At 42.9% G+C, this 24,677-nt stretch overlaps 1 protein-coding gene across 4 annotated transcripts in view; it reads right to left on the bottom strand.

Annotated features, from left to right (window-relative positions):
- CHID1 (chitinase domain containing 1) overlaps positions 1 to 24,677 on the bottom strand; it is a 265,467-nt gene that overhangs the window by 204,468 nt on the left and 36,322 nt on the right. For all 4 annotated transcript variants that reach the window (XM_084632253.1, XM_084632252.1, XM_084632250.1 and 1 more), the window contains exons 6-7: positions 24,152 to 24,258; positions 16,801 to 16,862 (exon numbers count right to left, since the gene is read on the bottom strand). In XM_084632253.1, coding sequence (XP_084488379.1) covers positions 16,801 to 16,862; positions 24,152 to 24,258 — 169 coding nt within the window. The remainder of the gene's footprint in view (positions 1 to 16,800; positions 16,863 to 24,151; positions 24,259 to 24,677) is intronic.

Below are 24,677 nucleotides of genomic sequence, written 5' to 3' on the forward strand. Positions count from 1 at the left end.
TTCAAAACAGAGAATCCCTTTAGGCTAAACCTTAAGTTACAAAAAGACACAAAATCAGGAATATACATTCCGTTCAGCACAACTTATTTTATCAGCCATTTAAACAAAACAGAATCTAACGCATCTCTAACTAGATTGCTTACTGACTTTTTACAGGAGTTCTGACCTGCATTCCTGCTCTGGTACCGGCAAAAACAACACACAGACCAAGAGAACCCTTTGTTTCCACCCCCTCCACCTTTGAAAGTATCTTGTCTCTTCATTGGTCATTTGGGTCAGGTGCCAGCGAGGTTATCTTAACTTCTTAACCCTTTACAGGTGAAAGGGTTTTTCCTCTGGCCAGCAGGGATTTAAAGGTGTTTACCCTTCCCTTTATATTTATGAGGACTTCTAAATTTAACTACAGGCCAAAAGTGGCGCCTTCGGTGCCGACTCCATGGGTGCTCCCGGGCTGGAGCACCCACGGGGAAAATTTGATGGGTGCAGAGCACCCACCGGCAGCTACCCGCCCCTCCCTGCCTCCGGCCCCAGCTCACCTCCGCTCCGAATGCACCGCCCTGCTCTGCTTCTCCGTCCCGTCCCCCCCCCGCTCCTGGCTTCCCACGAATCAGCTGTTCGTGCAGGAAGCCTGGGAAGGCTGAGAAGCAGGCAGTGGCTTCGTGCTCAGGACCAGGGAGGCAGAGGCAGAGCGGAGGGGAGTTGGTGTTGGGGGGATGCAAGGAGGGCTACCCGCGCCGCAGCAGGTAATCTGGGGCGGGAGGCGCTCAGGGGAACCGCTTCCCACCCCAGCTCACCTCCACCTCCCTCCGCCCTCCCAGGCTTCCCACGCAAACAGCTGACTCGTGGGAAGACAGGGCGGGGGGGAGAGGCGGGTGGCAAAGTAGAGTGGAGTAGCGTGTTCAGGGGAGGAGGCAGAGGTGAGCTGGGGCTGGGCGCGGGACGGGGAGCTGCCAGTGGGTGCTCTGCACCCACCAAATTTTCCCTGTGGGTGCTCCAGCCCCAGAGCACCCACAGAGTCAGCGCCTAAGGTTCCACTTTTGATGTGATCAGTGAGGGGAGCAGCTGCTCCCCCTGCTCCCCCCCAGCTACGCTCCCCTGCCCCTAGGAGCCAGAGGGACCTGCTGGATGCTTCCTGGGAGCTGCCCCAGGTAAGCACTGCCAGGAGTCCTCAACTCGCGCCCCCAGCAGGTCCCTCTGGCTCTTAGGGGTGGGGTGGGCACCCACTACGGTAGCCCACGAGACCCTCCTGCCCAGTTCTGGGGGCAGTCAGGGGACAGGGGAGGGGGTTGGATGGGGCAGGGGTCCAGGGGGATGGGCGTCAAGGAACGCCAGGGGGTTGGATGGGGCAGGAGTCCCCGGGGAGTGGGGGTGGGCCACGACCTCCTCGTGGGTGGGGAGGGAACCGGTTGTTAAGATTTTGGCAGCTCATCACTGGGTGTAACCCCCTGTAGAGTGCCTTGCAGTAAAATCCAGTCTTCAAATGTGGAAGGCACAAAGCAACATACTTAGGTCTGGATCTATGAGGGAATGTCGCAGCCTCCTGGCCCAATACATGGAAAAAAGTGGTCTAAATCACTGCTGTTATTTGGTAGTCAGCATCTGGAACACTAACCAGAACCCTGAGTTATCAACTTAAATTACAAGTGCTGGCAAAATACCATCGATCAAGGTTCCTCCTCTCCCCCCACCATTAAGATGGAGTCACAGCCTGCCAGTTTGTAGCAGTAATATAAGGGCCAACATTTCAGAGAAGTTGTAATACTTTATTTAGGGAGAATTACAAGCCCTAGAAATTCAGAATTAAGGTTACACTAAAACAATTCCAAATATGTTAAGAAAGGTAGTTAAGGCACCTAAACAATCTTAACCCTGTCCTGGAGTGACAACTTGCAATAACCAGGTGATTATGATTAAAGCATTTTTATTTGCCATTGCAGAGCAGAAGAAATGGATTTTTAAAGTCATGTTAGTTTTTCATAGATTCATTAATTCTAAGGCCAAAATGGAACAACTGTGATCATCTAGTTTGACCTCCTGTAGAGCACAGGGCATAGCAAATCCCCAAAATAATTTCTAAAGCATCTTTTAGAAAATCTTGATTAAAAATTATTATTAGCGTCTTCATGTTCAAAGTTTTACCTGACCATTGATCCCCTAAACATTTGGCCTATCTATATAAAAAAGCTGAGTAATGCCACTGCAGATTTCCTCAAAATGTCAGATCATCTCGGGGCCCCAAGCAACTGGGCTTGTTAGAGCCTCACTGCACAGATCAAAATGACTTATGGCGAGTCGGGGAGGAAAGTAACAGCAAAAGAGTTGCAGCTTCATGTGCAAAAAACAGGGTTTACAAACTGTCCCACTAACCTGTCAAGCCATCTCTCTAGCCCATGAGAGATTTATACTGAAGAAGACAGGATTAATGATGAACGCTTAAAGACTTCATTTAGGCACACTCCCATTTGTCAACCAAGATAGATTATTTAAATCAAGTGTGCACTCTCTCATCTTCCCCAAACAGTAAAAGTCCATTTACAGCATGCTATAAATTAAAACTTTACTGTATCCCAATAGTGCTCTTCGGTGTCTTAAAACAGTATTTTCCCATATTACCACTGACAATTTTGAAAGAAAAACTGGTGTCTCCCATTTTAAAAGTTATAATGAGGTACAGTGTGGTGGGAACAGAATCTGTCTTTATGCAAAGACTTTATTAAATATTTATGATCTATTTCACCATTGTCAAATTTAACTTCAGAGATGCCTCTAAAGCATTGGGAGTTTTAAGAATCTACCTACCATTTCCCTACTCTTCCAAGGCTTCCATTATCCCTGGTATAATGAAGGTCTATTTTCTAAATATCCACAGTTTGAAACTCTCCATTTGCCCCCTATAAAATTTAAGTATCTGTCCACACACTTTGGCATCTGAGATTTTTCTTTATTACTTTAGTTCATAAGGACACGGACCTTAGAATACACAGTTGGTCTTAATGCACAGTATTTTCACTTCAGCATATTTGAAGTCTACCATGGGGCATGTTATCAGAAGCCTGTTACGTCCTCCTCTATACTTATGTGACCCTTTGAAACTCAGCAAGTTTCTAACTTTAGCCTTTCTATAAGGTTGGTAAGTCTGTACTCCCTGAAATTAATGACCTGTCTGGGAAATTGGACAGAATAAAGCTGTCTACTTAAAGAAGAAATGGTCCTTTCATGCCACTTCATTCCCTAGTTAATACCAGGAAACTGGAGTGCATTATGGCAAATCTTTGATTAATAATTATTCTTCCAAGGATTAACCTGAAGGATGTAACTGCCAGCACAGGTTTTTGTTGCTTTACTCCCACCAACAATTAATAAGATGCCTGAAGGAAGCCAAGCTCCTGCAGCACATTATAAGAAAAGCATCTTTTCCAGGCAACATCCGTGTGCTGGTGATGCCATCTATCAGCAAATGCCTGCCTGAATGAGAGGAATAAACTACACATGGTGGAATCTCCAAGTCTAGTTTGACACTGAGTGGTATATTCAGGCCTCTACAACAAACTAATTCAGGACCTTTGGGGAAAAGAACAGAATAAAAAAGTAGTGAATTTTTAGGTTAACAGATTAGTGAAAGAATCTGTCCAGTGACACTGCAAGCAACTGCCTGAATAGAGACACAGAAAAGAGTGCCACTCTGCCCTCTTAATAATCTTTACCTTGTTACATTTCTCAAGCTAAATGCTACAGGATGAGAAGCTTGTGGCATTTTATTCCTCAAGCCTGTCACTATTGTTATTACTATTGTTGAGTGATATAAAGAAAGACTGCAATTAGGAGTCACTCTTGATGGAAACAGTTACCGTTTCAGAGAACTAGGTTTTCCTCCACATTCCCTACCTCACATGAAGAAAAAGAATCTAGTATTAGACCAAAGATCTGTCCATTGTACTGTAGAGTTCTGCAGAAAGACTAAACGCAGAGTAAAAATAACCACTCATTAACAGAAACAGGAGTTTACTTGCTGTGTAGGAGTCTGAAAAGAATAGGAGATTAGCAAGATCCCTCCCCCCCCCATTTTTAATTGCTTCTAGCGGTTCTCAGCACAAGCATGTAAATAGGCACCAAGTGAGTGCTGCAAGAGGCTAGTTTGCATAAAGAGCACAGGATGACTGAAGGAAAAGAAAATCCTTAGTTCACAAGTAAGTAGCAGGTGGGCATGCTGTGGAAAGAATGTTGTATTACATCATATGGTCATTTGTGGAAACACTGGGTCTTGCAGGTAAAACTTGTACCCTTGAATTGAGGCAGTTTGCACACCAAATGGACAAATGCAGATCTGTACAACGTTTACTTCACAATTTACCTTTTTAATCTGATTTTATTTAACTTAACTGTTTCAGTTAGAACAGTGCTTTCTTTTCTATAGGAAAATAGAAGTGGCCCCTTTAAAGGCAATTCGCTTCAAGTTTTTCAGATAAAAAAAGGTTCAAAGTGTACTAAAAACCAATATAGTCTTGGGATGCACAGGCAAAGAGTAAAAGTCACTGAGAGTTGAAGGAACTGATTTAAGATTATAATAGGCTAAACAGGGGCAGGACCTCTGAGCAAATAGCCACAGCTTGAGCCAACATTGGAATATTTACATTAACTTTTTGCTCTCCAAAATAAATTAAAGATGACCATGTTCAGTCCATTTTATAAGAGATAAACAGAAAACATGATTTAAGGGGAACTTGAGCAGTCAGAATTTCAAGCCTTGGTGTGGCCAAACTAGTGCACCAGCAACCTTCTTTCTCCTCAACCAGCTTTTCAGAAGAGCAAGGAGACTCCAAGCTTTTTATAAATAGCTATTTTTGGACTCATCAGAACTCCACACTTCTTGCACTCTTACTGATGACAAGGTGGTGGTGTTTGGTTTGCTTTAGTTTAAAGTGACATCCCTAGATTCAAGAGTTTACAGAAATGAGTAAGGCGTGATGAACTGGGAAATGTCTTTTTTTATTAGTATGGTGCATACATCTGTGTTTATGGTGAGTTATTTGCAATGGAGTTACAGTAAAAAAGGAGTCTTAGGGGAACCAAGAAGGAAAGGAAGTACAATGGCCTAGCTAAGATGCATCCCAACACACAGAGACACAACAGCTAGATTTACAGCCATGAAAAGGCAACTCCTCGGTCTCAATGCTGGTGACATAGCCCTTTTGCCAAGGCTGAGAAAAGAGAGATCAAAGGGAACACTAAGCCATTACAGGTCCTCAGGCCTAGAAAACGGATGGGGTTCAGGTAAGCTAAGAAAGGCTGCCAGGGACTCTCAGTGAGAGCTGATAGTCTGGCAAGGACACACACACCATGCTGCAAGGAGGACTGCCTGTTTCTCCTAGTCAGAGATGGGGCTCAGCTGGGCTCAGAGGAACTTGTAAATGCTTGTAAGGACAGATTAAGGTGTACATAAGGGGAAATATGCAATTAGAGACCTTTATCATTTTTATTCTTTTCTCTGCATGCTTTGTACCTTTGGATAAATGAATGAATAAAATAAATAAATAAATGTTTTGTTTTTTGAAGATGCTGGTTTTTTGGCACTTTAACCACTATCGCTAATCATAGGTCCTTGGAGCAACAGGGCTCACACACACCCAACAAAAGCAGTTGGGTCGATCCCATTAACACAGCTGGGAAAAGGGGGTGGGAGTGCCTGTTTGGACCCAGAGTGAGGTGGAGAAAGCAGGCTGGTCACCTATGGGGTACACTTGAGAGGAACTAAAGAGGTCCAAAGCCCAGTTCACCCCGTAACCATGACAATAAGCCATGCAGACATTGATTCTAAGCAAAGCAAACATCAAGCATTTAAGCTTGCAAAATTATTTATTTGTATTATGGTAGTGCCGAGAAGCCCCATTGTTTTAGGCATATGAACACACACACACACACAATATAAGCTCTTTGGATAGGGACCGTCTTACTATCTATACTGATACAATCAAAGGGAAAACAGAGGCACAAAGAGATGAAAGAACTTGCCAATGGTCACAAGATCAGTGGCTGAGCTGAATGTTTCAGATGCTTACTTCAGAGTTCTACCTACTGGACCATGCTGCTGTTTTAGGTAGCAATTATTTGCTGGAGAGAAAACTGAAGAACTTGAATTAAGTCAGTTGTCAAATATCCTTAACCTTGGAATTCTAGCTACAGAGAAACATATCCCTAAATTCCTGAAACTAGACATGCCACATACACTGGATCACTGAAGAGTTCTAGGATCCCTTCACAAAAAAACAGGAAGACAAGAGATGCAGCACTATCATTACTATCCCCTCTGATATGCACAGTTAGCGGCAAATCCTTGAAAGCAGCTAAGGCCATAGGGACACTTACTCAAGGCTATTATACATTTTATCCTTAGAGTGCCACCACATAGACAAATAAAAAGTTTGTGTCTCAAAAACAGTTGTACTAGTCCCAGAAAAATTCAGGATTACTTATCAAGAAAATGCGTCTCTCTGGGATATTTGCTCAAATAAAAACCTTACTGGAAGACATGGTTTGTACCAACTAATCCAGCTTGGCTGAAATGTGGGCCAATTTTGTGTTGAAATCATTGTCCTAATTATGAGTAGTTTTGCATGCTAAATCCTTTGCTTACTAGGTTCCTTACCCCTAGTGAACTATGGCCAGATTTACTGTATATCTTGCACTGGAGTGTCTAATGTGGCAAGGCACCGCCCCTATCTCGCCAGACTTAGCACTCTCCCTTTTGGCAAGTGGAGGGACCTGGGGTAAACCAGCCCCACTCTGGGCAGTGTTTGTTCCCCCCCCCACCCCATGTTTGCTTATCACTATTTTCAAGGTAGGACTCGGGGCAGGCCCAAGGAGTGCTCCTCCACCATACAAAAATAAATCAGTTTACAAAACACAAAACAAGAGGGGATACCTTTCCCTGCCCCCTTGCTGAGGGGGGATGACCTGTTGTTGGCCCCACGGTATCAGTCTTTCCCCTAAACAGGCACTCATTTTTGGTTTTTTACCCTATGGGGAGGAGAGCAGCCTCTCACCCTAGTGAAGCCTATCTCCCTGCTTCCGCTCTTGTGTTCTAAAGAGCCTCAAGAGGGTCCAGGACTCAGAGCTGTTGTCTAGGAGGACAGGCAAGTGGAGGAGGAGGAGAAAGGGGTAGAGAGCGAAGCTGAATCTGCCCCCATAAATGGAATTCCAACCAATTGCTCCTGACCCTTATTTCTTCTGTTTCCTTTTCCCTCTGTCCATCTGCTTGTTCTAATTGTGCCAATCAGCTGGGATGAGACTCAGTTACTCTAACTCCACTAGCCCAGCAGCAGTTTGTCTCCTCTCCTCCCTCTCTCACCAGAGGAGGGGTTTTAAAAGGTCTCAGACAGCCCTCAGGCACCTAATTGGACTCAGGTGTCCCTAATTGACCTGAGGTATCCCCCTTCTCAGCTTGTAGGGAAAAGAGCCTTTATCATCCTAAGACTAACATACCCAATTCCACCACCCTCTTGCAGCCATCCAGCCTGACTTTGTCATACTAAGTAATTTTAGTAAGGTACCAGTGTACAAGTCATGAGAGCTATTAGAACTTTAATGAGCTTTAGGATTGGAGTTAAAATACATACAGTATCAAGTAGTCCTGGTTAACATTGTTTTGTTGCTGATCAATTAGGGAACATGCTCATTTAAAGTTGTGCAATGCTCCCTTATAACATTGTTTGGCAGCCGCCTGCTTTGTCCACTGCTTGCAGAAAGAGCAGCCCGTTGGAGCTAGCTGGTGGGGGCTTAGAACCAGGGTAGACCGGCAACCCCACTATCAGCTCCCTGTGTGGCAGGCACCCAGCAGGCTATCAATTGCCAGACAGCTCAGCAGTCCCTCCCCACACTGCCATGTGCTGCTCCTGCCCTCTGCCTTGGAGCTGCTCCCCAGAGCCTCCTGCTTGCTGTGCAGGGGCAGCCGGCTAATGTCAGGGTGTACCTCTCACCCTGTTCCTGCCCCCCACTCCTTTACCCCATCGCCATTGAGGTTACAGGGACAAACCATCCTGATGTGTCGAAAGAATAGTAAATATGGCAGGCGACCAGCTTGGCTTAACAGTGAAATCCTTGCTGATCTTAAACATAAATAAAGAAGCTTACAAGAAATGGAAGATTGGACAAATGACCAGGGAAGAGTATAAAATGTTGCTCAGGCATGTAGGAATGAAATCAGGAGGGCCAAATCGCACCTGGAGCTGCAGCTAGCAAGAGATGTTAAGAGTAACAAGAAGGGTTTCTTCAGGTATGTTGGCAACGAGAAGAAAGCCAAGGAAAGTGTGGGCCCCTTACTGAATGAGGGAGGCAACCTAGTGACAGAGGATGCGGAAAAAGCTAATGTACTCAATGCTTTTTTTTGCCTCTGTCTTCGCGAACAAGGTCAGCTCCCAGACTGCTGTGCTGGGCAGCACAGCATGGGGAGTAGGTAGCCAGCCCTCTGTTGACAAAGAAGTGGATAGGGACTATTTAGAAAAGCTCGACGTGCACAAGTCCATGGGCTGGACGCGTTGCATCTGAGAGTGCTCAAGGATTTGGCGGCTGTGATTGCAGAGCCATTGGCCATTATCTTTGAAAACTCATGGAGATCGGGGGGAAGTCCCAGACGACTGGAAAAAGGCTAATGTAGTGCCAATCTTTAAAAAATGGAAGGAGGAGGATCCTGGGAACTACAGGCCAGTCAGCCTCACCTCAGTCCCCGGAAAAATCATGGATCAGGTCCTCAAGGAATCTATCCTGAAGCACTTACACGAGAGGAAAGTGATCAGGAACAATCAGCATGGATTCACCAAGGGAAGGTCATGCCTGACTAATCTAATTGCCTTCTATGATGAGATTACTGGTTCTGTGGATGAAGGGAAAGCAGTGGATGTATTGTTTCTTGACTTTAGCAAAGCTTTTGACACAGTCTCCCACAGTATTCTTGTCAGCAAGTTAAAGAAGTATGGGCTGGATGAATGCACTATAAGGTGGGTAGAAAGTTGGCTAGATTGTCGGGCTCAATGGGTAGTGATCAATGGCTCCATGTCTAGATGGCAGCTGGTATCAAGTGGAGTGCCCCAAGAGTCGGTCCTGGGGCCGGTTTTGTTCAACATCTTCATAAATAATCTGGAGGATGGTGTGGATTCCACTCTCAGCAAATTTGCGGATGATACCAAACTAGGAGGAGTGGTATGCTGGAGGGTAGGGACAGGATACAGAGGGACCTAGACAAATTGGAGGATTGGGCCAAAAGAAATCTGATGAGGTTCAAGAAGCATAAGTGCAGGGTCCTGCACTTAGGACGGAAGAATCCAATGCACCGCTACAGACTAGGGACCGAATGGCTAGGCACCAGTTCTGCGGAAAAGGACCTAGGGGTGACAGTGGACGAGAAGCTGGATACGAGTCAACAGTGTGCCTTTGTTGCCAAGAAGGCCAATAGCATTTTGGGATGTATAAGTAGGGGCATTGCCAGCAGATCGAGGGACGTGATCGTTCCCCTCTATTCGACATTGGTGAGGCCTCATCTGGAGTACTGTGTCCAGTTTTGGGCCGCACACTACAAGAAGGATGTGGATAAATTGGAGAGAGTCCAGCAAAGGGCAACAAAAATGATTAGGGGTCTGGAACACATGACTTATGAGGAGAGGCTGAGGGAACTGGGATTGTTTAGTCTGCAGAATAGAAGAATGAGGGGGGATTTGATAGCTGCTTTCAACTACCTGAGAGGTGGTTCCAAAGAGGATGGTTCTAGACTATTCTCAGTGGTAGAAGAGGACAGGACAAGGAGTAATGGTCTCAAGTTGCAGTGGGGGAGGTTTAGGTTGGATATTAGGAAAAACTATTTCACTAGGAGGGTGGTGAAGCACTGGAATGGGTTACCTAGGGAGGTGGTGGAATCTCCTTCCTTATAAGTTTTTAAGGTCAGGCTTGACAAAGCCCTGGCTAGGATGATTTAATTGGGGATTGGTCCTGCTTTGAGCAGGGGGTTGGACTAGATGACCTTCTGGGGTCCCTTCCAACCCTGATATTCTATGATTCTATGATCAGGTCATCTCCACAGAGCAGGGTGGACAACAGGACAGGGCTCAGGATAGAGGGAGCTTGCTGGCAGCAGCTGCTGTCTCAACTTGTTGATCTACTTAAAAAGAGCAAAGTACTTAAAGTGGGTTCAGCGTACTTAAAGAGGCAATGCGTGCGTGTGTGTGTCTGTCTCTCTCTCACCCACACACACACACGCTGTGTGTCTCTGTCTCTCTCTGCCATGCTGTCTCCCCTCCCTCCATTCCTGCTGTCTTGTAGAGGTGAGGCTACATTAACAATGTGTTAACCCTAGCTCAGTGGTTTGAGCATTGGTCTGCTAAACCCAGGGTTGTGAGTTCAATCCTTGAGGGGGCCATTTAGAGATCTGGGGCAAAAATTGGGGATTGGTCCTGCTTTGAGCAGGGAGTTGGACTAGATGATCTACTGAGGTCCCTTCCAACCCTGAGATTCTTTGATTCTATACAAACCCTTGAGGGCTCAGCCTAATGCTAGTTCATCATTTAGCAGTAAAGCATTCCCTGGGAAATATCCCACCCTCTTCCACCCTTTGACTACACCACCTCAACCAAGCTTCACAATCATCATTACTGTGTACTATATTAAATTGTTTAAAATGTATACTGTGTGTGTCCCTATTTACATTAATTCTTATGGGGAAATTGAAGTCGCTTATCATCATTTCGTTTAAAGTAACATTTTTCAGGAACATAACTACAACGTTAAGTGAGGAGTTACTGTACGGCAAAAAGCTACAAGCAAAAAAAAGCTACAGCAAAAAAACTATAAGAATCTTTGCTAAATAGGGTAACTAGTTATGTCTACAACTCTTACTGGTTGCATTTCCCACCATATTTTTATGATCTATTCTGAAAGAACTATTACAAATGCTAAATGAATACTAGGCGGTTGAATAGGAGAGCTGGGAAGTCTACAGATATTTGAATGGTAGAAGCAGAAGAAACAGAGTTTGTTGTGCCATGGGGAGTATAACTAGGAGTAATGGGATGGAAAGATGGAATTGAGAAAAAGAAAATTTCTGACAGCAAAGTCTATTAGGTTGTAGAATAGCATACCCAAACAACCAACAAGCTGTATCACTTAAGGGATTTTAATTTGGAATTGACCAAAATACTACAAAGTGTAATGTATGGACTAATCCAGCATTGGGAGCAGTACTGAATGGTCTATGAGCTTTTCTCCATAATCCTATGATAGAATATTAGGAAATTTAAGACATTTCCATAGCCAATCAACTTCCTCCTTACAGCTGACATACCACAAGTTCACTGGAAGGATCAATCTGAAAAGCCAGTTTTGTCATTTATCACATTAGTATTCAAGCGTTCGTGTATTTAGGTTTAGAACTGTTGTGTTCTTTGTTACAGCTCCGCAACCCTGATCCCTTTTCAAAAAGCAGAATTTTACATAACTTCAGCAGATCCTGTTGTCGGGTAATTTGTTTGGACACACCTGCACAATTCCTGCTGGTCAGATGTTGGCTAATATAGCCAACAGGGAGTGGTGCTTAAAGTCAGCAGGCTAATTTACTTTTACAACATAAGCAGATTCAGACTAGAGTGTAAAAGAACAAATCACATAAGGAAGCCAGATCTCCTTGTTGTCTTGCCATCTGACGGCTTAGGACATTGGTTCTCAAGCTTTTTTACTGGTGACCCCTTTCACATAGCAAGCCTCTGAGTGCGACCCCCCCTTATAAATTAAAAGCACATTTTTATACATTTAACACCATTACAAATGCTGGAGGCAAAGCGGGGTTTGGGGTGGAGGCTGACAGCTCGTAACACCCCATGTAATAGCCTTGTGACCCCCTGAGGGGTCCCGACCCCCTAATTGAGAATCCCTGGTTTAGGAAGTAATCTGATGGCAGAAGCTAGCTGTTCCTAGGAGCACCACTATGATGGTACAGATTCTTCAAGGTCAGATTCCAAAAAGCAGCCGACCCTACCCTCAGGGAAAGTGATGAATTGCTGGGAAATCTGTACTAAGTACTTAACAGAATTAATATAGATCCTATATATAAAGCATACATAATTACTGTTCTGTCAAGGACCTACATCTCTACAAGACAGGGATTCATTCTTGTGCCAACATCCAACTTCAGTTCTCCCTACCTTCTGATGTTCTTTCACTTCTGAAATGCAATCCCTTGAAAGTTAGCTGGTGTACAGTAGGAATTATGTTACAATACTGCCACCATGTGGACTAACCAACAAGGACACGGGCAGCTCTAACCCTGTACTTTTCTGGGGAGCAGCAGCAGACAACTCATGCATACTCATGACAAATGAACATAATTTTACCCTGATGCTTGACATAAAATTAGTGGACACTAAAGCAAGACACTATGAGCAAAAACCAAACCAAGAGCAGGCTTGTCTGAGCACTGTGTCAGCTTAATTCTGCAAGTTAGGTTAGGACCAAAATCACTGATATAGCTGCAAACTGCTGAAAGTCCACCAGCCCCAAGAAAGGTGGAACGAAAGTCTACTGTAGTACACAATACCTGGGCAGAGTGACCTTAGATCTATTACTCCTGATCAATGGTGGCATTAAATACGGTGAATTGAATTCCAGGGGTAAAATTAAGATATTGGCCCCACAACTTAGTGCCTCCCAATTATGCCTGTGATCTTAAGGTGGAGAAGGGTGTGTCATCTCATGGCCAGAGTAACAGCTAAGTTCTTATGGCTACTGCACACAATCAAGGTTAATGAAAAAACAGATTAAGTGGCCCCAATAAAATGCAGTGGGGAAATGCATAATGAAGGCTACAAGTAGGGGTTTTGAGTGGAAGTCTGACAAAGGAGAGCCAAGCTCACTTGCCTGGAAACTCCAACACCAGAACTGTAAAACACAAACCCACTAATTTGTGTACAATTAGAAACTTTTTATCAGAGATGTCTTTTGGACCATTTCCACAGAGAAGGAGAACTGCAATCCATTAGATCTGCTCCCTCTTATAGCTTTGCCAAGGTCAGTGAGATCTATTTTAAGCCTCTTGATCAGCATGGCTAGCAAAAATGGGTAAGCATTAAAGATATGTAAAGGTGTTTTAACAGTCAACTTCATAAATAAAAAAACCTCATAACAAGGCAGACAAATAGCTTCTGTTTCTACTATGAGGAGCTTCCACTCCTCTTGAAGTAACGGAATAGTACTTACTGTATCAACGTGGAGAATGCTGGAGTACAATGAAGGCAAATCACACCTACTTTAAGAATTAAACTCCATAAATTACCCAAAAATCTTACAGAAGTGTAGAGAAAGCAAGCCTCATTTTGAAAGCATACACATAAAGTATACTCTCCCCCTGTAGTTTAGCAAACAACATCCTCTGTAATGTTTAATCGTGTGCTGTTGGCAATTTAGCCCTTTGAGTTCACGTTAATATAGTTAAACTGGTCTGTAGTTGGTATTAAAGCTACTCAATGAAATAAAGTCAATCTTACTGTTTACACAACCATAAGAAATTTACTGATACACGAAACACCAGCTGTACTAAGTTATCAATGTGTTACTGACAAGGGTAAGACTAACCACTGTGTCCCCCAGATGTTGGGAAACCCACCCCATTTTAAATTAACACAATACCTGTGGGGCTGGTTCCCTGAATCATCCCTTCCCTGTCAGGTAGCCCACCCAACAGTTAAATTCTCCTTTGTTGCCACCTTAAAATCTAGAAAGTAATTAGTGCATGTTTCAAGTCATTATTTCCCACCACCACCCAGAACAGTCCGATTCAATCCAGACTAGACTAAACAGTGTATGTTTACTAAGGTAATGCAGATCAGAAAACACAAAGTTTAAAACTTAGCTGCAACACTTTGCATCCTATTTAGGACAGTGGAGCTCTATTCTCCTGGGGATAGATCTTGCAGTCTTTTATCAAGGCTCTCACCAACTTCAATAAGAGGTTTGCCAAGTAAGGTGCAGCATTTGGTCACTTAAAGCAAGAAAATCCAAATGCAACCCAAAAGGTTAACTACGACTTCTCTTTGAGGAACCTATGCATCCACTTTTTAAAATACAGTGTACTCCTATTTGCCTTGGGACATCCTTTTCAATTTGCTGTAGTAGCCAAGGTAATGCAGAGCTCCACAGTCTGTCGGAAACGAGATTAAAGCCCTCTTCTGTCTCAATTAAGAAAAGCAGTTGACACTAGGTCAGGAATTCCGAACATGCTGGATAACCTCAACCGTCTTCTAACCTAGACGAACTAATTCAATGACTAAGAGTTTTAGTCTGCTCACACTGTGAGCCTCTCAGTAGTAACTCCAAAGTGAAGGCTGTGTTGTGATTTAAAAGACTAAAATCCTGTTTCAGCAAAGTCAGTCTCCAAATTAGACACAAAAAATGTTGGAAGGAAAACGGAGTTTAAGCAATTTTGTAATAAAGATTTTGTAACTTAGCACAGGAAGCTTTTAGAAGTTCTTTTTCAAATCTTTGCCCATCTCAGATTTTTGGCGGGCTCTTCTTACGAATCATAGGACTGGAAGGGACTTCTAGAGGTCATTTAGTCCAGTTCCCTGCACTCATGGCAGGACTAAGTATTATTTAGACCATACCTGACAGGTGTTTGTCTAACCTGCTCTTAAAAATCTCCAATGATGGAGATTCCACAACCTAGGCAATTTATTCCAGTGCTTACCTGTCCTGACAGGAAGTTTTTTCCTAATGTCCAACCTAAACCTCCCTTGCCGCAGTTTAAGCCAATTGCTTCTTGTCCTATCCTCAGAGGTTAAGGAGAACAATTTTTCTCCCTCCTCCTTGTAACAATCTTTTATGTACTTGAAAACTGTTATCACGTCCCCTCTCAGTCTTCTCTTTTACAGACTAACGCAGTTTTTTCAATCTTCCCTCATCGGTAAGGCTGCGAGTCTGTCACGGAGGTCACAGATTCCATGACTTTCCGTAACCTCTGACTTCTACAGCCACTGGTGCTGGCTCAGGGGCTGCCCGAGCCAGGCAGTTTGGGTATGTGGGAGGGGGCTCAGGGCTAGGGGCGGGGAGAGGTGCTTACCTCAGGGTGGGGGCTTCCCAGCTCTCACAGCCCTGCAGCTCCTAGGCAGGCTGAGGTTCCCGGCCAATGGGAGTTGCAGCAGCTGGTGCTTATGGCAGGAGCAGTGCGCCAAGCCCCAACTCCTTTGCCGCCTAGGAGCTGCAGGGATGTGGAGGCAGGCAGGGAGCCCCTGCCAGCCCCACCAAGGTGCCAACGCCGCCACCCCGTGCCACCAGCAACAGCGGGGTCCCCCAGCCACCTCCCACAGCACCCGCATTGTCCCCGGACCTCCCTTCCCCGCAAAGCACCTGTGGCCCACCACCCAAGTTTTAGTCATGAGTATTTTTAGTAAAAGTCACGGGCCATGAATTTTTGTTTACTGCCCGTGACCTGTCCGTGACTTTTACTAAAAGTACCTGTGACTAAAACGTAGCTTTACTCATAGGTCATGTTTTCTAGACCTTTAATCATTTTTGTTGCTCTTCTCTGGACTTTCTCCAATTTGTCCACATCTTTCCTGAAATGTGGCACCCAGAACTAAACACACTACTCCAGCTGAGGACTAATCAGGGCAGAGTAGAACGGAAGAATTACTTCTCATGTCTTGCTTACAATACTCCTGCTAATACATCCCAGAATGATGTTTGCTTTTTTTGAAACAGCATTACACTGTTGACTCATATTTAGCTTGTGATCCACTATGACTCCCAGATCCCTTTCTGCAGTACTCCTTCCTAAGCAGTCATTTCCCATTTTGTATGTGTGTGTTCCTTCCTAAGTGGAGTACTTTACACTTTGTCCTTATTGAATTTCATCTTATTTACTTCAGACCATTTCTCCAGCTTGTCCAGATCATTTTGAATTATAATCCTATCCTCCAAAGCACTTGCAACTCCTCCCAGCTCCATACTTCCAAGTTTTTCCCACTAACTTATATCTGTTAATATGTTTGACTCGAACATGTACATGTTTTGTCTATGTTGTACGGTGCAGTGTTTATCCATTTTTTGTGCACTGGGATTTACTGTTGAACTGAATAAAGTTTGAAAGGTGGTTATTGTGGTATCGAAGTCTCGTAACAATGGGTTACAGCCTGAAGAATAGCAGTGTTGAGTGGAACTTATTTAACTTGCAGTTGCTTTGTTTTTCCAAGGTTTCCATTCTGAGGAAACAATTGAGCAACCTTAACTGACTTTACAAAGAATTTATTTGAAGTGAGCTGTAGCTCACAAAAGCTTACGCTCAAATAAATTGGTTAGTCTCTACGGTGCCACAAGTACTCCTTTTCTTTTTGCAAATACAGACTAACACGGCTGTTACTCTGAAACCTTTACAAAGAATGGGTATATTCTCACTGCAATCAGGAGGCGACCCAAGACTATGCCTGTGCCATTACAGATATACTGCTATTTTGAGCAAGCTAGCTTAATCAAAGCTAGCACAGGTGTGTCTACACGTGCTGCAACCATGCCTCCTAATTGCTGTGTAGACACTCCTACATGGAAATTATAAGGCAAAGAGGATCCTTGACGGTTACTGGCATTCAGTTAGAAGAGCAACAAGTGGGTCAGGACTTGTGTACAAATAAAACATAACACCAACAGTGCAAATATAAAATTAAAATCTATATGGATTACAACAGCTTTTATACAATTTTTTAAAAAGATAAGTTGTTTTTTTTTTACTGAAGAAGCTACTTTTTCAATCACTGCATCCTAAAGGCTCATACTTACGCTTGCTTTTGATTTCCCAGCTGACTCCACACTTCAACTACATATCCGTCAAAATTTTCTTCCTAAAGTGAATTGGGAACAGTTCAGTGTAAGTTAGAAAGCTTCAGCTGTCACATTGTTATACTAATACCATATAGGTTAATACATTAACTGGTAACCAGTCTCTGTAAACATGTATTTTATTCCCCTGTCCACCCTCCCAGTCATATTAGTTTGTACATGTAGAGCAAAGAATATGTTCACATGCTGCATACAAGGTATGCTGTGTAGAAATATGTAACTGGTCATTAATGAAGCAGAACTTACTTTAGAAACATATGAAAGGCCAAACAATTCTCCTAAACTGTTATAAGGAAACCTCATTAATGGATAATTAACACAGTAGATTAGTATCAAATCACTAGAACAAATCTCAACATCACACTCTGCTAGCTACTTTAAATTTAGTCTTAAAGTATTTGGACATATAGAAATTATACCTCTATGTATAAGTAACTGATGAGCTATTGCCAGCAGAGGTGCACATTCAAAACTTAGAAAAATTTGGTCTTGATCCACCATAATTTGCCAAATATACTAATGATTGCATATATACGGAATCCCACTATTACATATCTCCTCCATTTTTATAGTCAGAGGGGGTCACAGAATCCACTTCTCTTCAAGCACAGAATTGTTCCCTATTGCACATTTGCTATCTTTCCTATCCTGTTCCATCAGTAGACACTGAAGACAGCCCAAGTTTAACTCCTTTCTTAGTTTTCTTTTAGTGTTAGACAGTTGATTTTTAGTTTTTTGTTAGAACATGCCTGTTTCTAGGGTTGCTCACTGTAAGACCTCTCTGTCCCCGATGCTAGAGCCCTCTACTTCAGAGAATTCATTTAATATCCTGTTTGAATCTTAGAATACCATAGTTGGAAAGGACCTCAGGAGGTCATCTAGTCCAACTCCCTGCTCAAAGCAGGACCAATCCCCAATTTTTGCCCCAGATCCCTAAATGGCCCCTTCAAGGATTGAGCTCACAGCCCTGGGTTTAGCAGGCCAGTGCTCAAACCACTGAGCTATTCCTGAGCTATTTACAAAACAATGTAAAACTTTAGAGCCTGCAAGTCCACTCAGTTCTACTTCTTGTTCAGCCAATCGCTCAAACAAGTTTGTTCACATTTGCAGGAAATAATGCTGCCCGCTTCTTGTTTACAAGTCACCTGAAAGTGAGAACAGGCGTTCTCATGGCACTATTGTAGCCAGCATTGCAAGGTATTTATGTGCCAGATGCACTAAAGATTCATATGTCCCTTCATGCTTCAACCACCATTCCAGAGGCTGAGTCCATGCTGATAACGGGTTCTGCTCAATAATTATCTAGATTCATAGATATTTAGGTCAGACGGGACCATTATGATCATCTAGTCTGACCTCCTGCACAATGCAGGCCACAGAATTTCACCCACCACTCCTACAAAAAAAACCTCACACCCATATCTGTGCTATTGAAGTCCTCAAATCGTAGTTTAAAGACTTCAAGGAGCAGAGAATCCTCCAGCAAGTGACCCGTGCCCCATGCTACAGAGGAAGGCGAAAAACCTCCAGGGCCTCTTCCAATCTGCCCTGGAGGAAAATTCCTTCCCGACCCCAAATATGGCGATCAGCTAAACCCTGAGCATATGGGCAAGATTCATCAGCCAGATACTACAGAATATTCTTTCCTGGGTAACTCGGATCTCACCCCACCTAATAGCCCATCACAGGCCATTGGACCTATTTACCATGAATATTTAATTATCAAAACCATGTTATCCCATCATACCATCTCCTCCATAAACTTATTGAGTTTTATCTTAAAGCCAGATGGATCTTTTGCCCCCACTGCTTCCCTTGGAAGGCTATTCCAAAACTTCACTCCTCTGATGGTTAAAAACCTTTGTCTAATTTCTAGTCTAAATTTCCTAGTGGCCAGTTTATATCCATTTGTTCTTGTGTCCACATTGGTACTGAGCTTAAATAATTCCTCTCCCTCTCTGGTATTTATCCCTCTGATATATTTATAGAGAGCCATCATATCTCCCCTCAACCTTCTTTTAGTTAGGCTAAACAAGCCAAGCTCCCTGAGTCTCCTTTCATAAGACAAGTTTTCCATTCCTCGGATCATCCTAGTAGCCCTTCTCTGTACCTGTTCCAGTTTGAATTCATCTTCTTAAACATGGGAGACCAGAACTGCACACAGTATTCCAGGTGAGGTCTCACCAGTGCCTTGTATAACGGTACTAAAACCTCCTTATCCCTACTGGAAATACCTCTCCTGATGCATCCCAAGACCACATTAGCTTTTTTCACAGCCATATCACATAGGATGACTATGAGCCGCCAATGATCAACCAATACTCCAAGGTCCTTTTCCTCCTCCCTTCCTTCTAATTGATGCGTCCCTAGCGTATAACTAAAATTCTTGTTATTAATCCCTAAATGCATGACCTTACACTTCTCACTATTAAATTTCATCCCATTACTATTACTCCAGTTTACAAGGTCATCCAGATCCTCCTGTAGAATATCCCGGTCCTTCTCTAAATTGGCAATACCTCCCAGCTTTGTATCATCCACAAACTTTATTAGCACACTCCCACTTTTTGTGCCAAGGTCAGTAATAAAAAGATTAAATGAGATTGGCCCCAAAACCGATCCTTGAGGAACTCCACTGGTAACCTCCCTCCAGCCTGACAGTTCACCTTTCAGTAGGACCCGTTGTAGTCTCCCCTTTAACCGATTCCTTATCCACCTTTCAATTTTCCTATTGATCCCCATCTTATCCAATTTAACTAATAATTCCCCAGGTGGCACGGTATCAAATGCCTTACTAAAATCTAGGTAAATTAGATCCACTGTGTTTCCTTTGTCTAAAAAATCTGTTACTTTCTCAAAGAAGGAGATCAGGTTAGTTTGGCACGATCTACCTTTTGTAAAACCATGTCGTATTTTGTCCCATTTACCATTGACTTCAATGTCCTTAACTACCTTCTCCTTCAAAATTTTTTCCAAGACCTTGCATACTACAGATGTCAAACTAACAGGCCTATAATTACCCGGATCACTTTTTTTCACTTTCTTAAAAATAGGAACTATGTTAGCAATTCTCCAATCATACAGTACAACCCCTGAGTTTACAGATTCATTAAAAATTCTTGCTAATGGGCTTGCAATTTCTTGTGCCAATTCCTTTAATATTCTTGGATGAAGATTATCTGGGCCCCCTGATTTAGTCCCATGAAGCTGTTTGAGTTTCGCTTCTACCTTAAATATGGTAATGTCTACCTCCATATCCTCATTCCCATTTGTCATGCTGCCATTATCCCTAAGATCCTCTTTAGTCTTATTAAAGACTGAGGCAAAGTATTTGTTTAGATATTGGGCCATGCCTAGATTATCCTTGACCTCCACTCCATCCTCAGTGTTTAGTGGTCCCACCTTTTCTTTCTTTGTTTTCTTCTTATTTATATGACTATAGAACCTTTTACTATTGGTTTTAATTCCCTTTGCAAGGTCCAACTCTACTTGACTTTTAGCCTGTCTCACTTTATCCCTCCATGTTCTGACCTCAATAAGGTAGCTTTCCTTGCTGATCCCTCCCATCTTCCACTCCCTATATGCTTTCTGCTTTTTCTTAATCACCTCTCTGAGATGCTTACTCATCCAGCTTGGTCTACAACTCCTGCCTATGAATTTTTTCCCCTTACTTGGGATGCAGGCTTCTGATAGCTTCTGCAGCTTTGATTTAAAATAATCCCAGGCCTCCTCTACCTTTAGATCCATAAATTCTTCAGTCCAATCCACTTCCCTAACTAATTTCCTTAATTCCTGAAAGTCAGCCCTTTTGAAATCAAAAACCCTAGCTGCAGATTTATTTTTATTAATCCTTCCGTTCAATTTGAACTGAATTAGCTCATAATCTTCACTTGAGCCAAGATTATCCCCTACAACCATTTCTTCTATGAGGTCCTCACTACTCACCAAAACCAAATCTAAAATGACATTTCCTCTCGTCGGTTCAGCAACTACTTGCTGAAGGAATCCATCAGCTATCGCATCTAGGAAAATCTGAGCCCTATGATTATTACTAGCACTCGTCCTCCAGTCTATATCTGGGAAGTTAAAGTCTCCCATGATCACACAGTTTCCATTAGTATTTACTTTATTAAAAACATTAAAAAGGGCTCTATCCATATCCAAATTTGATCCCGGCGGTCTATAGCACACCCCAAGCACTATCCCAGGGGAGGCTCTAATAGTTTTCTTCCCCAATTTAATTTTTGCCTAGACGGACTCAGTCATATCCACTTCATCTCTTCTTATTTCTTTACATTCTATCTCATCATTGATATACAGTGCTACTCCACCACCTTTACCTTTATTTCGGTCTTTCCTAAACAGCAAATACCCTTCAGTAGCCCAGTCATGACTACTATTCCACCATGTTTCTGTTATCCTTATAATATCTGGTTTCACTTCCTGCACCAGTAGCTCTAGTTCCTCCATTTTGTTACCTAGGCTCCTCGCATTAGTGTACAAACATCTTAATTTTTGCTGTTTGGCCTCACTCACATTCTGTACCCTATTAGGCACGGTCATTTTACTACCAGTATAACCTATTAGACTTGTATCTACACTGCCCTTCCTCCTACCCACAGCTGTATCCATTCTTACTCCGTTTTCTTTCCTCCCAATGCTAAATTCTGGGGTGGAGATTACCTGGACATCTCCCAACCATCTCCCCCTAATTCCTAGTTTAAAGCTCTCTTAATCAGTTGTGCCAGCCTCCATCCTAGAAGTGTATTTCCTTCCCTACTCAGATGAAGTCCATCCCGAGAGAACTGTCCTCTATCCATGAATGCCTCCCAGTGGCCATACATCCCAAAGCCCTCCTTATAGCACCATTGCCTAAGCCATCTGTTGATAGTCATAATCTTGTCACACTTTTGTTGCCCTTCTCTAAGAACAGGCGGAATCCCACTAAAGATCACCTGAGCCTCTATTTCCTTAAGCGTCTTCCGCAGCCTAGCATAGTCTCCCTTAATACTTTCCAGCGAGAATCTAGCCGTATCATTTGTTCCCACATGAAGGATAATTAGGGGATTCTTTCCCGCTCCCTTTAGAATCCTTTTCAACCTCAGGTCTACATCCTGTATCTTAGCACCTGGAAGACAGCACACCCTCCTATTCTCCGGATCAGCTCTGGTTACAGGTCTATCTATTCTTCTCAGTAAAGAGTCCCCAATCACATAGACCTGTCTTGTCCTAGCGACAGTGCTATTCTCCAGTCTATCCCCTGTTCCCTCTGGCTGCAAGTTCTTTCCACTCCTATTCTCCCTTGTAATCCTCTTTAACCCATCCTGTATCCTCCTGGGGCTCATATTTGGTGTAATCTCCATTAACTCTTCCCCTTTTCCTATAGGGCTAGCCGCTCTTTTCTTCCTTGCCCTTCCACCTTCAGTAACTACCTGCTGAGCCCCTTCTTCATTTTCCAACTCTGCATACCTATTCTTAAGCTCTATCTAAAGCAGTGCAGACCAACACGTGTTCATTTTCATCATCCGAGTCAGATGCCACTAACAGAAGGCTAGTTTTCTTTTGTGGTGGTTTGGATTCTGTAGTTTCCGCATCGGCATGTTGCTCTTTTAAAGATTTCTGGAAGCATGACCCACACCCTGTCCCTCTCAGATTTTGGAAGGCACTTCAGATTCGCAAACCTTGGGTCAAGTGCTGTAGCTATCCTCAGAAATCTCACATTGGTACCTTCTTTGCATTTTGTGAAATCTGCCGTGAAAGTGGTCTTAAAATGAACAACATGTGCTGGGTCATCATCCGAGACTGCTATAATGTGAAATATATGGCAGAATACAGGTAAAACACAGAGCAGAAGACATACAATTCTCCCCCAAGGAGTTCAGTCATAAATTTAATTAAACCATTGTTTAATGAGCATCATCAGCACGGAAGCATGTCCTCTGGAATTGTGGCTAAAGCATGAAGGGGCATACAAAAGTTTAGCATATCTAGCACGTAAATACCTTGCAATGCTGGCTACAAAAGTGCCATGCAAACTTCTGTTCTCACTTTCAGGTGACATTGTAAATAAGAAGCGGGCAGCATTAGCTCCTGTAAATGTAAACAAACTTGTTTCTCTTAGTGATTGGCTGAACAAGAAGTAGGACTGAGTGGACTTGCAGGCTCTAACGTTTACATTGTTTTGTTTTTGAATGCAATTATGTAACCAAAATTACAAATGTAGATTTTTTAGTTGTGCTTTCACCATGAAGACATTGCACTATGATACTTATATGATGTGAACTGAAAAATATTTCTTATTTTTACAGTGCAAATATTTGTAATAAAAATATAAAGTGAGCACTGTACACTTTGTATTCTGTGTTGCAACTGAAATAGCTATATTTTAAAATGTAGAAAAACATCCAAAATATTTAATAAATTTAAATTGGTATTCTATTGCTTAACAGTGCAATTAAAACTATGATTAATCGCGATTAATTTTTTTTAATCGCAATTAATTTGTGTCCATCACATGAGTTAACTGCAATTAAAATCAACAACCCTACTTTTTTCTGGTCCTCTAGAACTGCTGCAGCATGCCAAGAGATTCACTGAACAGCTCAGAAAGCTCTTCAGCTCTTTTAGAACTCTTGGGTGCAAGTTGTCTAGTCCCGCAGATTTAAGATATTTAAATTTAGCAAAAAGAAAAGGAGTACTTGTGGCACCTTAGAGACTAACCAATTTATTTGAGCATGAGCTTTCGTGAGCTACAGCTCACTTCATCGGATGCATGCCGTGGAAACTGCAGCAGACTTTATATATACACAGAGAATATGAAAAAATACCTCCTCCCACCCCACTGTCCTGCTGGTAATAGCTTATCTAAAGTGATCATCAGGTGGGGTGCTGGAAATGGCCCACCTGATGATCACTTTAGATAAGCTATTACCAGCAGGACAGTGGGGTGGGAGGAGGTATTTTTTCATATTCTCTGTGTATATATAAAGTCTGCTGCAGTTTCCACGGCATGCATCCGATGAAGTGAGCTGTAGCTCACAAAAGCTCATGCTCAAATAAATTGGTTAGTCTCTAAGGTGCCACAAGTACTCCTTTTCTTTTTGCGAATACAGACTAACACGGCTGTTACTCTGAAACCTTAAATTTAGCAGTTACTGTTTAACATCCTACCTAATTACTGTTTGAATAGAAATGTCATTGTCACTATAAGATGTGAAGGTATCATCCAGCTATGAGGGACAGATAACTGGTATCCCACTGGTTAACTCATTTGTATTAGCAATGGTTTTACCTTGGCTATTTGCACCATCGTCTTGGAAAGCTCCTCTATCTCATCCTCACTGCCAAAAACACTCTCAAAATCTTGGTAAGTCCAGCCATCAAACAAAATCCGAGGAACTGAGATGAAAGAAACAAGTAATTATGGAAATTACAATTGCTCTGATTACACTGATAAATTCATAGGAAAATCTCCCATATCTAAAGGTTTTGCTTCTCTACTTTCTAACTCCAGTTAGTATAGATAAGCAAATTGCTCATGCAATGTTGTCCTTTGTTTCAAAAGTGGGTTACTAAAGAACGTTGACTCAAAGTAGATACTTTGAATGGAGAACTGAGTTATTAGTAGGAGCTGTAAAATCAATCACGGGGCGGTCCTGGGGCCGGTTTTGTTCAATATCTTCATAAATGATCTGGAGGATGGTGTGGATTGCACTCTCAGCAAATTTGCGGATGATATTAAACTAGGAGGAGTGGTTGATACGCTGGAGGGCAGGAATAGGATACAGAGGGACCTAGACAAATTGGAGGATTGGGCC

This window comes from Lepidochelys olivacea (genome assembly GCF_965140295.1).
Source record: "Lepidochelys olivacea isolate rLepOli2 genome assembly, chromosome: 6".
Taxonomy (NCBI): domain Eukaryota; kingdom Metazoa; phylum Chordata; order Testudines; family Cheloniidae; genus Lepidochelys; species Lepidochelys olivacea.